The sequence below is a fragment of the Gymnodraco acuticeps genome, unplaced genomic scaffold (assembly GCF_902827175.1).
Source record: "Gymnodraco acuticeps unplaced genomic scaffold, fGymAcu1.1, whole genome shotgun sequence".
In the NCBI taxonomy this organism is placed as follows: domain Eukaryota; kingdom Metazoa; phylum Chordata; class Actinopteri; order Perciformes; family Bathydraconidae; genus Gymnodraco; species Gymnodraco acuticeps.
In genome coordinates, this window is record NW_022990441.1 from 254,783 (window position 1) to 268,255 (window position 13,473).

Genomic DNA, 13,473 nt, shown 5'->3' on the forward strand with positions numbered 1-13,473 from the left:
TTTTAATTTCTTACATCCATCTGTTTCTCTGCCTCTTTGCCTCTGCCTTTAGCTATCCAGACAGGGAGCAGCTGCAGACTATCTACTCTGCGTACCTGCAGCCAGTTCTCCAGCACAGCCTGGGCAGCCAGGCATCGTGGGCCAGCACCGGGAAAACACACCAGCTGGCTGGGTCTCTGGTGCAGCTCTATGAACAGGTATTTACATGGACAGGTTGTTCCTTGGTGCTCACATTTGTGTTTGCAGCTACATGGTCTCGCCTGAGATGTTGAAAGCATAATTATTACACACATGCATTTCCAAACATTTGGACTACCTATGTTGCAAATGTATTATCTTTTCAATTTACACACGGCATCTATTGCACGTCTCTCCGTCCTGGGAGAGGGATCCCTCCTCTGTTGCTCTCCCTGAGGTTTCTCCCATTTTTCCCTTTAAACTGTGGGTTTTCTCCGGAAGTTTTTCCTTGTACGATGTGAGGGTCTAAGGACAGAGGGTGTCGTATTGTCATACTGATATTTTGTACAAACTGTAAAGTCCACTGAGACAAATGTAACATTTGTGATATTGGGCTATATAAATAAACATTGATTGATTGATTGATTGATTAGCATATCAGGTTCCTTTTTTGAACTTCATGAAATTACTCTGTAGCACACTTAATTAGACTCTCAAATGTCACACAATTAATTATGTGATATTTCAAGTTATAATTGGATGCTTTTGTTTGTTTTCTCTGAGGGTTCTCTTGCTAAGGGAACTCAATATAATGGTTTGGTGAGAAGGAGGATTCAACAGAATTACAATATACTACTGGATTACAAATACTTTTTATTTAACAACCTTAATTAACCCATGTCATGTGTTTTGAAAAGTGGAGTTCTGCAGGAGAGTTCTGTCTTTTATGTAAGACACACACTAGCCTATCTGTGAATGAAGCCCCATATGGCTTATTCCAAATATAAACTGTGGATGGCACAGATTGAGCTTTTAGAGGTAAGATAAGTCATGTTTGATGCTGTTAATGCTGATGAGGCGGACACACATGGAACTTATTTTGGATCATTCATTTCCCTGTGTATCTTACTTTCAGGTGAAAGCCAAGTTTACAGTAGATGACCACAGCCACTACCTGTTTACCCCCTGTATCCTCACAGAGTGGGTCCTCAGCCTGCTGCGATATGACCTCACTGCAGGTAACCAAACACACACGCACCACATTCATTTGTAAGCACTTTTACTGTCGGGAATAAGATTGATGACATTACCAGGTCTCACTTAGGAAACAAATAGGAACCTGAATGGTGTCCCGGGCTCATGTTGTGCGACCAGTCCTCACATAGATTCATTTTGTTGGCACTGAGGAACATACAGCATCACAACTGCCAGATCAAAAGGACAACACCATATGGCTCAGTCTGTTGTCAGTTTTCTATTAGAACTACTGTCTCCAACTCTCACCTTTTCCTTCACTTGATCTCTCCTCTGTTTGCTCACTTCCTCTCTGTCACTCTTCTCTCTCCCCCTCTTTTATCAACCTCTCCCTTTGCTGTCCTTTCATCTCTCCCTCTGTCACTCGTTCTCTCCTTCTGCAATGTGTTCCTGCTGTGATAGTGAGTCCAATCATTTATTTTAATTAAACACGTCAGCGGACAAACTTGTCGTTTCCTATGCTCATCATTTTCTAACGTACTCTTGCTTTTTCCTCTCTCTTGTCCCCTCTCGCTGCTTACCTTCTTTTTGGTATGTAAAAAAACCCTCACTTCTATGACTGTGTTGATGTATGTGGTAAATGTGAGTGTGCATTTGATCACAATGGATGTATCAACAACACATCACTGACAACTCTCATGGCATTGTTTGTTGGCATTTCCTTTGTTTATCGTGTTTCCCCACACACATTATAATGAGGTAATGTATGATGCCAGATACATTAAAGGCAGATTTAATCAGCTGATTAAAGCTAATCACAGATATATCATTATCAGAAAAATGTAAGCCCATAAGTAACACAAAACAATAATAATACAAAACTTCAAAGAAAATATAGAATTTTTTTTGCATTAACATAAGTTGTAAACAAAATAGCATTTAATTAGTTGAGTCACTCATGGTCATCATTTTTTATGTTATGTGTTTAATTAAATAAATATTTTGAAGCAAAACTTTTTTTTTAAATCCAGAATGGATCCGACTTTGTTATCTTTTTAAGTTCTGTTTCACTCGTCCTTTGGCAAGGACATTATAAGCATAGAACATTTTAAGTATGGCTACTTGGAACTTTAAGTGTTTATTTTTGTTTTACTTTGTGGTCTTTAACATTTAATAAGCCAGGGTAACCCAGGAGTGTCACTGTGTCTCTGCTGGTTCTCTTCTTCAACTCTTTCAATATAATGTGACAGACACTGTTGAAGCCAGTGGCCTATGAGACCACCATTTTGGCCTGTCCCTGTAGCACTCCCCTTTTTTTAGCTACAGCGCAGCAGCACTACGCTGGGGAGTGTAGTACATTTATTAAATCCCTGGGAGGTGCGTTTGTCATGCCTGATTTCACCCAAAACAGCCGTTTTACTCATGTTGAGTCCTGAGTCACAGTGTAAACAGTGCGCTTGTGTCTGTATCTGCCCTTTTTGAAATGTAAACAACTGTGACAGATATGGACACACACCAAAATAGTAATCTTATGTATTATGGGTGTGATGGAAACTTCTGAAGCAATGGAGACAGGACTCAGAGAGACAAGAGGAGAGCAGGAACTTTGATGGCAAACACTGATGGTTTATTTGGAGCTTCGGCTGGAGAATTCACAAGACATGCGCTGTGCCACGAGGTGTCACAGCGGTTGCCAAACCAATTCTGAAGAACTTTTCTGTAATTTGAGGTTTTAACTAGTTCGGAGTGTAATAATCAGCATTCCTCATCAGCGAGACTAAACAAATATGGACCCTGAATCTAACTAGAGCTGTCGTCCATATAAAAGAATGTGCGCCAGGGAACCTAACGTTGTCCCTGAACAATAAACTATCTCATGCCGGCTTGTGCTCGGTCATAAGCTGGCAACAACAATGCGCCCAAGCTGCCCCTCCTTAAGAGAGATAGCAGCAATACCCAAGGCCTTAAACCTATTCCATGGGAAAAGAGACAGTGAAAGGAGAAAACTATGAACTGTGTCAAAGGTTGAATACCTAAGCAAATTATTCCCTAACAATGGGGAAAGTGAGAAACAGAAGTTAATTTACCTCTCCAGATACATCTGTACGTTTCTTAGAAAGTCTCTTGCTTTTGTATTAAAGGTCACCTATCATGCTATTTTTAGGCAATAGCATAGGTCTCAGATATATACAAAAATATAAAAAACATGTCTATGAAGTGTTTTGCTCAATATCACCCATTCTAGCCATGCCTCATATCCCTCTATTTCACTTCCTGTTTCAAAAGTACTGATTTGGGGTATAAAGCTTTTTTTTAAAAATCAAATCAATTGATAACAAATAAAAAAGGAGGGGGCTGAGCTCATGCGGGACCCGGCATCTACTGTCTAAACTAAATACTGCCGTGATGAAACGCCATATCATGGATTATCAAGGATTATCTCTGAAACAGTTTGGAGCTCAAAGGCTTTCTCTCTTGCCGGTTATACCACAAGGTGAGTTCCTTTTTATTTCCTGCTTCTTCACACACATGCTCTCCAGTACAGGTTAGCTCTGAGTGTTAGCGATGCTAATGTAAACATGCGCCGACCATATTACGTCCAAAACAGTCGGGCATTGTCTCTGATAGGGCCGTGGGTGTAAAGCCAGCCTACTTTTCCAATATTACATCATATCGGACGCAAATCTGGATCAGCTCCGTTGCAGCCCCGTTTTTAGAGATTTGGGTACGGAGGAAAAAAGAGAGGGTTTCATTTTCTGATGCTGCGTGAGTTTCCTGACACACCGGGGACACATATTTATGTATAAAAGACATAAAAAAGTGCATTTTGCATGATAGGTCCCCTTTAAGGTTTTGGTGAGAAAATGTTTTATGTAAAAATAAATGTTTTGTCAGTTATTAATTCAAGTATGTGTGTGCCTGTGACATCTATTCCTCTTTAGCTCAATCCAATGTGACAGACAGCGTGTTAGAGGTGGTAGCATATGAGGCCAGGAGGCTGTTCAGAGACCGGCTAGTTTCCTCTAAAGACCTTCACACCTTTGATAACATCCTCTCATCCATCGTACGGGGAGACTGGGGCTCTGACGCTCTCGACAATATGACCGGTATGAGACCTCTCATCTCACCGACATACACTTTCATTGAAATCACACATATACAAAACAACATCAAATTAAAGCAGGAAAACATCTATTTGAGATTGAGTGCTTGATGCAATTCTTGCCAACATTCATGCAAGAATGAAAGCAACATTTGACTGGCTTTGTTCTTTGACAGCTCTGCATTAATGGCAGTGCCTCCTCAGCTAATGATCTGTTCAGGCATGACATGATCAAATGTTTTCAAGTGCTTACGGCTTAGCACATATTCCTTATTTACTCACTGATAAAGAACAAAGTGTCACTACAAGTCATACCAATTTGATTCCTTGGTTATAGCAGCTGCAAGACACAGGCAACTGGCAAGACTCCAACGCTTCACTTGCGTGCCAACTCCTTGTGTGTCATAAACAATAACAAACTCATACTCCAGAATCAACCAATAAAGAGCCATCCAAGTCTTTTTCTAGTGTTGTCCTCCCTGTGCAGAAGCTCCTCTCAGAACTCTAAGTGGACTGCAGATAAATGCAGATTCTGCCCTCCTTGCATATTAATGAATATAATAATACCAATACATACTATGCTTCGTAATGATCTGCACAGCAGCACTAGAAATACTTGGTGAATCCTGGCAAGAGGAAGCCATTGCCCGTTTTAGTCATTCAAAAAAAGAATGGAAGCCAGTATAATACAACCATGTTAAGAAAGCTGGCTCAGCTCAGAGAGGCAACATTTTTAAGAACATGTCCCTGATGCTCAATAAATAAAAGACATGAAACTGCAATATCCCTCTGTAGCACCTGGCACTGATTGCAGAGACAGAGCAGTACCAGTACTTTCCCAAACGTCCCTGTCATCTGCTCACACGTCTTTAAACATAAGCCATCCGCATAAAAATCCAACCTGTGAGAAAGCATCAGCTAAAGGCTGGTACCTAAACTGCAAGAAATGTCTTTTCCAAATGATGGCCAGAAGTGCAGTCCACCTGCAAAGCAAACACCTGTCCGCTTCTCTAAAACATCTGGTGTGTAAGCTGTGAGATTTGAAACCTAATCAAAAATGCGGAATGCCCATGTTGAACATTCAGACACACATTTATTTCATGTTCAGATGTTTTTGACTGGTATTGGTTCATTTTTGTGACAGTAGTTTCCTTTACAGTGCACATTTTCCCCATATTTTCTCTCACCTCTGTATCCGCTGTGTGTTGCTAACCATCTGTAATATTTTCCCCGGGTGCAGATGGTTTCTATGTGACATGGGGAGCCTCTGAAGGGGCTGTGATGGCTCCAGGCCAGTCTCTCCCTCCTCATGGTAAACAACTGGGGCGCCTGGATTCTGCTGACCTCAAGCAAGTTATACAAAAGGTACATTGTCTGCAGTGCTGTGCCTAACAACCCACAAACAGTAAAATAACAAAACACAATCGTTTTTTGTTGGCAACCTTGGGCAGAAAACAGGGTATTAACAAGCCATTGTAATTTGGCTCCCCTTCACATACAGATTCATTATAGTATACTGCCTCCCATCTCAACTCACATCTTGTGAACTTTCTTGCAAAGGTTCACCACATTTGTACTGCCAGATCAATCACAGTATATTGAGCTTATTCAGCGGGGGTTTAAAGAGACAGGCGCTAAAACGTAGTGTTTTAGACAAGCGGTGAATACAGGTATATTTAAAATAATGGTATATCAAATAAAATATGCAATTCTGCATAATTATAACTTTGCTTACATTTATAATGATGTATCTTAACACTGTGGTTTTGCAGCTTCACCTTAGTAAATGAAGGATGTTCTTTTTTCAGCTTCTGATTTTATCTCTACGCCTAATTAATCTGGCTCTGTTCCTGTGTCGGGTTTCGTTCTTTCTTCTGAGTGTCTGTGGTGCAGCTCTCTCACCTGCGTGTGCTCCTCCTCTCCTCCCCCTAGGGAGTAGTGCTGTACAGCCGTGATAATAAGGAGCTGGATCTCCTTCTGTTCTGGGAAGTGTGTGACTTCGTATCCAGGGTGGACCGGGTCCTGAGCCGACCCGGGGGCTCTCTGCTTCTGGCGGGCAGGAGTGGAGTGGGTCGGCACACAGCCACCTGCCTGGTGTCACACATGCATGGATTCACACTGTTCACGCCCAAGATCTCCCGTGGTTATGCTCTCAAGAATTTCAGCAATGATCTCAAGACGGTAAGAGTGGATTGCCTTTTTTATAGGCTCAACTAGTTCACATTATGCCAAACTAACCAGTGTATGCCGAAAACCCTTAGAGTTTTTTGTACTGAGCTTTCTAATTTCCCTTAGGCCATATTATGCTTTGGGGGTTTTCCCTTTTCCTGTAGTTTGTTATATTGCTAGACCCTCCAGAAAAACGCGGGCAAAAATCCTTGATTATGCGATCAAACAAGCGGGGTTTTATGTGATTTTATGCGGTGAAATTGCGGGAAGTTGTGAAATATGCAGAAATATGCGGAAAAAATAAATATTGGTCTTATTTATTTATTCTCTCTCACACACAACCTGCCACTAACGTTAAAGCCCTTTACTATTCAATTAAACACATTCAATGTTTATTTATTGTATAAGCAATTGGGCTATTTTAATCACACTCTCTCTCTCTCACTCACTCACTTACTCACACCACACACACACACACACACACACACACACACACACACACACACACACACACACACACACACACACACACCACACACACACACACACACACACACACACACACACACACACACACACACACACACACACACTTCTCTGCCTCATTCTGTTTTCATTTACTTGTTCGTTATCTGACCAGCTTCAATCTTGTAGGCTTCTCACCCTCGTTTCTTGTAGCCCTCGAAAGGGTTTTGGAGGTCGATGCCTCGGTGAACGTGAGTTGTTTGGCTTTCTTGTCCGCAGCAGCAGAAAGCATTTTCGAATGTTTGAATGAATCAAAGTGGGTCGTCACCGTGGATTTTCTCTTATGCTCCAACACAGTTGCACGGGGTGCAGAATAGTTTCCCCCCACTTTCGTGCGAGACATCGGGTACTGCTTTGCCCCGTCTTTAGCAGAAATGTTCGTCGGTAAATGAGATGGATTAGATTTTTTCATCTTGGTGTTTTCTCTCTCGTGTGAGTTCCACACGTTCACTCTACGGTGTTGTTTACCTTCTGTGATGCGCGAGCTGATGACGTCGCGTCATCATCATCATCATCACTTCACGTCAAGACGAGTTAACTTTTTTTCCCTCAACTTTGTGTGGAAAAATGCGGGGATTATGCGGCCTTTTGATAAATATGTGGCCTTTTAAAAATCCATTTTGCTGATTATGCGGTAAATTCTGCGATCGCAGAATTGCGTTTTTCTGGAGGGTCTATATAGCTTTCTGTTGGCACAAATGGTGCTGCAGGAACTTTGGTATCAGAGTGCCTGTGATGTGTCTATGTATATGAAACGTAAAATGTCTTTGTATGTATGTGCAGGTGATGCAGCTTGCAGGTCTGGAGGGCCAACAGGTGGTTCTACTGTTGGAGGATTATCAGTTTGTTCACCCAGCTTTCTTAGAAATGGTGAACAGCCTGTTGTCATCAGGTGTGTAAAGTGTTTGTTTCCCTTCCTTCCATTTTTATGAGAACAGATTTGACTTTTGCCCGCAAGGTTCTTCTTTATTAACTTCAAGGTCAGGATTATATTTATGTATTTGTTTGCATTATTCTTCAGGTGAAGTTCCCGGTCTGTACACCCCTGAAGAGCTGGAGCCTCTCCTTTCCTCTCTCAAAGATGCTGCTTCCCAGGATGGATTCACCGGACCACTGTACAACTACTTTTCCCACAGTGGGTCCAGTTTATTTCTCTTTTTGAATGTAACAAATCAAATATTGTTCCAATCTGTGTGGTAGATGTTGTATTCTGGTCCTCTGCTCACATATCCTCTGCTTCCCTGCTGTGCAGTGGAGTCTTCACTCTACAAATGGTGCAGTGTCGTTGAGGTTGATGCTGCTGCTAAAGAATACAATCAGTAGCTCTATTATTGTCAAAGTGTACCCGCTATAGAGCAACTCTCTGAGAAGGTATAAGCTGAACGGGACCATCTCATCAACACAAAAATTGCCCCTACTATCTCTGTTTCCAGCTCATTTGCTTTGTCTCAAACTACATTTTATGATTAACTCCTAAACCGTTCTTATTTCCTAACAATCACCCTACATGGCGTTTCTGTTTGTGTACCACCCCTTCCTAGGAATCAAGCAAAACCTCCACATTGTTCTGATCATGGACTGCTCCAACTCTAACTTCACCATCAACTGTGAGAGCAACCCAGCTTTCTACCGCAAGTGTTCTGTCCAGTGGATGGAAGGATGGTCTGAAAGCAGCATGAAGAAGGTAGGAGGAAGAGGAGAAAGGAGCAACAACAACAGTGACAGATTTTAAATAAACAATTGCTGCTTAAAGCAGTTAAGTAGAGAGATATACATATGCCTGAAACCTTTTTTTGACTTGTGCAGCCTTGAGCTAAAATCTGTTGAGCTATTTTTTACTCTGCTGTAGCCCTGTGCATACTTGTATGATTAACAAGTGGTTTCATATTTGATATTAACCCTATCAACACAGGGCTTAAGAAGTACATTTGCCTAATTGTGCTAACTGAAATCATACATTTTTCTTCAATAAAGAAGATTTTAACACAAGCATTAACACTTTTCATATAACTTTTTCATCTGGTGTGTAAACCTTAATCTTGTCAGATTCCTGAGCTGCTGCTAGCAAGGACAGAAGGAGGAGGAGGAGAGGAGAATGGAAGGGAAACGGCCACAAAGGGGAACAACTCAGGTGGGAGCGCTTGTACACAGAGCAAAGTTGTGTTCATTTTAATTATGTTGAAGTTACTTTTATAGTTCGTCCTTGTCATCTCCTTAAGAATAATTGTAATGCTGTGGATGTAGTTGCAAGACACGTAATATAATCCAACAATCTTCCAGTTATCACAATTACAATTTTAGTGCTGTCATTTAAAAATGGCTTTTTCCATCAGTGTATAAATAACTTTAAAAATATGAGGGTAAATGTTTCCACCAATGCAAGAAAGGTATGTGAACCACAAGAAAAACAACTATTCTATTATTTTTCACATGATAAAGCTGTAGGAAAATGACCTTTGTTCTTAGCTGTTTTTGGCTTTGTATGTCTTGTAAAGAAGTGAAATGGCCTTCTTAATTTAAACCGGTTTGTGCTCACCATCCTCTGTATTCTCCACTCAGCAGGGTCTGCTCAGGGAGATCTGTGCCGTTTGTTCCTGATGGTCCATGAGTCATGCAGAGAATATGGTGCAACACCCAGCCAGTACATGTCTTTCCTGCATGTTTACACTGCATTATTTAGCCGGAAACAGAGCCAGCTCACAACGAGACAGCAGCACCTGCAGGTATAATATCAGATACAGTACAATGTCCATATGCACCAACAACTACGACGGATAAAAAGTACTCACAACAAATGTTTTATTGTTTGTTTTTTTACAACATCATTAGTTGGTACGTCCACACTGCAGCTTTTCAAAAATCTTGAAAATCTTGGAGCTGGGCGTGTCTGAAAGCTTGGGGATTTTTTGCGAGCAACGCGACCAACAACCAATCCCATGAATCTCCCGCCCCCGACATACAAAGCAAAAAACCCCGGGGATTTTATGCGAGCAATATATAATATATAAACTCCCCAAACAGGCGAAACCCTACCAGTTTCACCCACTGTCTCTGGCACCTCCCTCCATGCCTGGTTCCTCCGGTTTGTATCCCGGTAAATAGTCTGGTCGTAAAGAACCGGGTGATTTGCTACCGTAATTTCTCGTTTGGAATATGAGGAAATGTACTGCGGTCTGGCTCTCCCTGCTTGCACGCGGTTTGATTGGCTGACGCTTGTACTGTCAGATTTGCATAAACGGGATTTGATTGGCTGACGCTTCCAGCTCAGCTTCAAAAGTTGAACATTGCTCAACTTTGAATCCTGAAAATCCTGGAAATCTTCGCTTCGCTCCCCCACAATGCAGTTCGGCGAAAAGCGAGGCAAAGTGACGTCATCCCCATTCAAAGTCAATGGGCAGAGAAGCGTTGGAAGCGTTGGAAGATTTGTTTAAAGCTGCTGTGTGGACGTACCGTAAGACAAATATAAGTTTTTGTGTCTGTCAAAATACAAAAGTAAAAATATGATTTGTATTACACAGATATTTTTGTGTATATGGTTCGTAGAAGTTTTCAAAAACAACTAGTTGTGATATGTATCATGTGGGCAAAACCTTAAAAGATACATATAAAATAAAGGCTTTTTAGGTTAATGTCTTTTCCTAATCTGAAATGCAGTTTCTGTTTAGGATTAAGAGCCTTTTGAATTTGGTATAACATTTCCTCGGTTGTTTGTTTTTCTCAAACATCAAAGTCATATTTACTTTCTTCGACTTGTGTCTCCAGGCGGGCGTGTCGAAGCTGAACGAAGCTAAGTCATTGGTGGATGAGTTGAAGAGGCGGGCGGCGGAGCAGAGTGCACTGCTGAAGACTAAACAACAGGAGGCAGATTCTGCCCTGCAGGAAATTACCACTTCTATGCAGGTGTGTGTGTGCTTGTGTATATGCACAGTGTGTGTGTGTGTGTGTGTGTGGTTGGTGTGTGTGGTGTGTTGTGGTGTGTGTGTGTGTGTGTGGGGTGTGTGTGGTGTGTGTGTGTGTGTGTGTGTGTGTGTGTGTGTGTGTGTGTGTGTGTGGTGTGTGTGTGTGTGTGTGTGTGTGTGTGTGTGTGTGTGTGTGTGTGTGTGTGTGTGGGTGTGTGTGTGGTGTGTGTGTGTGTGTGTGTGTGGTGTGGTGTGTGTAACTTTGACGCTCAGTGGCAGACAGGACCGAGGTCCAGCAGGGTTTCGTGTCTCCTCCAAGTTATATCTATCCTCCTCCGAACTCTCACTGCGGGCCTTCTTGCTGCCCAAACTTCTACTCTTCTCTTTTCTTCTCTTTTCTAGTCTTTTCTAGTCTTTTCTTCTCTTCTCTCATTTATACATCTTCTCTAATCTCAATTTGGCTTCTCTTCCCTTCTTTCTCTCTATTTTCTTCTCTTCCCCTTTCCTCTTCCTCTTATCTTTGCCTCTCTTCTTCACGTGTCCTCCCCTCATCTGCATTGTATTATGCAAATAACTTTTGATGTATTTCCCACCACTCTGTCTACCCTGCTGTGAAGACGCTATTTATTTAGTTTGGTGTGCTTTTGCGCATCAGTTTGAGAGTTTTCTCTCCTGATATCCACACTTTCCATGTCCTCCTGCTGACTCTGTCGTGAGGTGGATGGATGGATGTTAGGATAGATGTATGGAGGGAAAGGGAAGCTGAACCCTGTTCATTAGATATGATATCCCCTCCTCGTCTCCTCTTTGTTGGGGAATTGGCTTTTTTGAGTGAGATGGAGAGAAAAGGGAAGAGAGAGGAAACAACGAAGGAAGAAACTGTCAGCAGAGTCAGTTTGCAGAGTGAAATTAAACCGAATAGACTGTCCCTTTGGACTGTAGCAACTACGCCTCCTGTAGAGATGGTGACAGCAGGGAGGGGCAAAGGAGAAACACTCAGACAGAGCAATGACTAGGGGGAAACAAACTTGATGGAATAGTGATGAGAGGCTGTGGGAAAGAGTAGAAAGCAGTGGGAGGAGGCAGACAAATTAGATTCTATCAACGAATAGGAGACATATGTGGCACGTAAGAAGGGATCAAGAACCTTGACAGGGAGAATTGGAAGGATGAGAAGACAGTCAATGAAGAGATTTGCTTGGCTGAGGGTGCGATGTGATAAGATGGATATGGATTCTTGGGATCATATAGAGGCGATTCAACCACGTTCCTCTTTTCATCCTCAACAATCTGAAACCAAATCTTCATCTTTAGGAGGAGGAGGAGGACTGGGGCTGTATGTCTGACGCATCTCAGAATTGAAGTATTGAAAAAGAGTCTCATTTACATTTTAACAGGTTGTTCAGAGAGGTTTAGTTGTCAAATCTCCAGGTCAAGTGTTCTCAGAGAGTAGGCAAGACGAAGACAGTATGGCTGTGTTTAAGATTCTTCTGTTTCAGAAACATATGAAGCTGTAATAAACATCACGATTAATTTATTTTTTTGTTTCCATCCAGAATGCAAGTGACCAGAAGACAGAAATGGGAAAAGATAAAAGGGAAGATGGCTTCATGAAGTGGCCAAGATTGAAGAGAAGAGAAGGCAAAAAGTAGATGATGAGCTGAAAGAAGTACAGGTAAGTGTCATTATACGTCTGTTACTAGAAATACACACACATCAGGGTTCTGGAAACCTGGAAAAGTCATGGAAATTCAAAATGCTAATTCCAGGCCCTGGAAAAGTTATGGAAAACAATATTTTTCCCAAAGTTTTTCGAAAAGTCATGGAAATGTAACTAAAGTTGCATCAAATATAATTTATATTTTATCTAATCGCCGAAATAGTAATACTATAATGATAATAAATACTGGTATCTGTATAGTAATGAAACGTAAAATGGCATTTAAACTGGACGAGGGTATTTTGCTGGTGAGAGATTTTAGTTGCTTTAGCCTGTAGAAGCTAGTAAGCCAACTATTTGATTTGTTTTAGATAGGCACAACATGTTTCATATGCAGACCTTATTTTCCTGTTCCGTGTTAAAATAAACCATTTTCAGTGGTACTGCTGAGAAAGAGTAATTTTTTTGGTCATGGAAAATTAGGTAAAGGTCATGGAGACCATTGGAAGTCATTGAAAAAGTGTATGAACCCTGACACATACAACTTCCCTCGAACAGGTATTTACTCTCCATCCCAGCTGTACTCATCCCTTCTTAACCTCTGTATCCCCCCCCCCCTTATTGCTGCCGTCTAGCCTTTGGTAGATGAAGCAAAGCGTGCAGTTGGGAACATCAAGCCTGAAGCTCTGTCAGAAATCCGCTCCCATCCGCATGCCGCCTGACGTCATCAGAGACATCCTGGAGGGGGGTCCTGAGAATGATGGGAACCTTCGACACCTCCTGGGTCAGCATGAAAAGGTGAAAAGGGGAAGAACATGGGTGTGTCAAATGATAGACATGAGAAAGGAGAAAGAAGGGTGGAATAATAAATGAGAAAGTTTAGATGGAGGGAATGAATCATCAATTTCTGCTTTAGTTGTCTTCACGGCATAATATTAGTCCGTGTATCGTCCAAACATTATATT

The 13,473-nt window shown here is 41.7% G+C and overlaps 1 protein-coding gene across 5 annotated transcripts in view; it reads left to right on the forward strand.

Moving 5' to 3' along the window:
• The window catches only part of LOC117552140 (cytoplasmic dynein 2 heavy chain 1), a 150,713-nt gene that overhangs the window by 34,942 nt on the left and 102,298 nt on the right, over positions 1-13,473 (forward strand). For 3 of the 5 annotated variants that reach the window (XM_034225393.1, XM_034225397.1, XM_034225396.1), the window contains exons 50-60: positions 53-197; positions 1,094-1,196; positions 4,095-4,259; positions 5,496-5,620; positions 6,188-6,436; positions 7,733-7,841; positions 7,971-8,084; positions 8,491-8,633; positions 8,996-9,080; positions 9,509-9,672; positions 10,712-10,849. In XM_034225393.1, the coding sequence (XP_034081284.1) occupies positions 53-197; positions 1,094-1,196; positions 4,095-4,259; positions 5,496-5,620; positions 6,188-6,436; positions 7,733-7,841; positions 7,971-8,084; positions 8,491-8,633; positions 8,996-9,080; positions 9,509-9,672; positions 10,712-10,849 (1,540 nt within the window). The remainder of the gene's footprint in view (positions 1-52; positions 198-1,093; positions 1,197-4,094; positions 4,260-5,495; positions 5,621-6,187; positions 6,437-7,732; positions 7,842-7,970; positions 8,085-8,490; positions 8,634-8,995; positions 9,081-9,508; positions 9,673-10,711; positions 10,850-13,473) is intronic. The other 2 variants (XM_034225394.1, XM_034225395.1) reach the window with 2 other exon arrangements.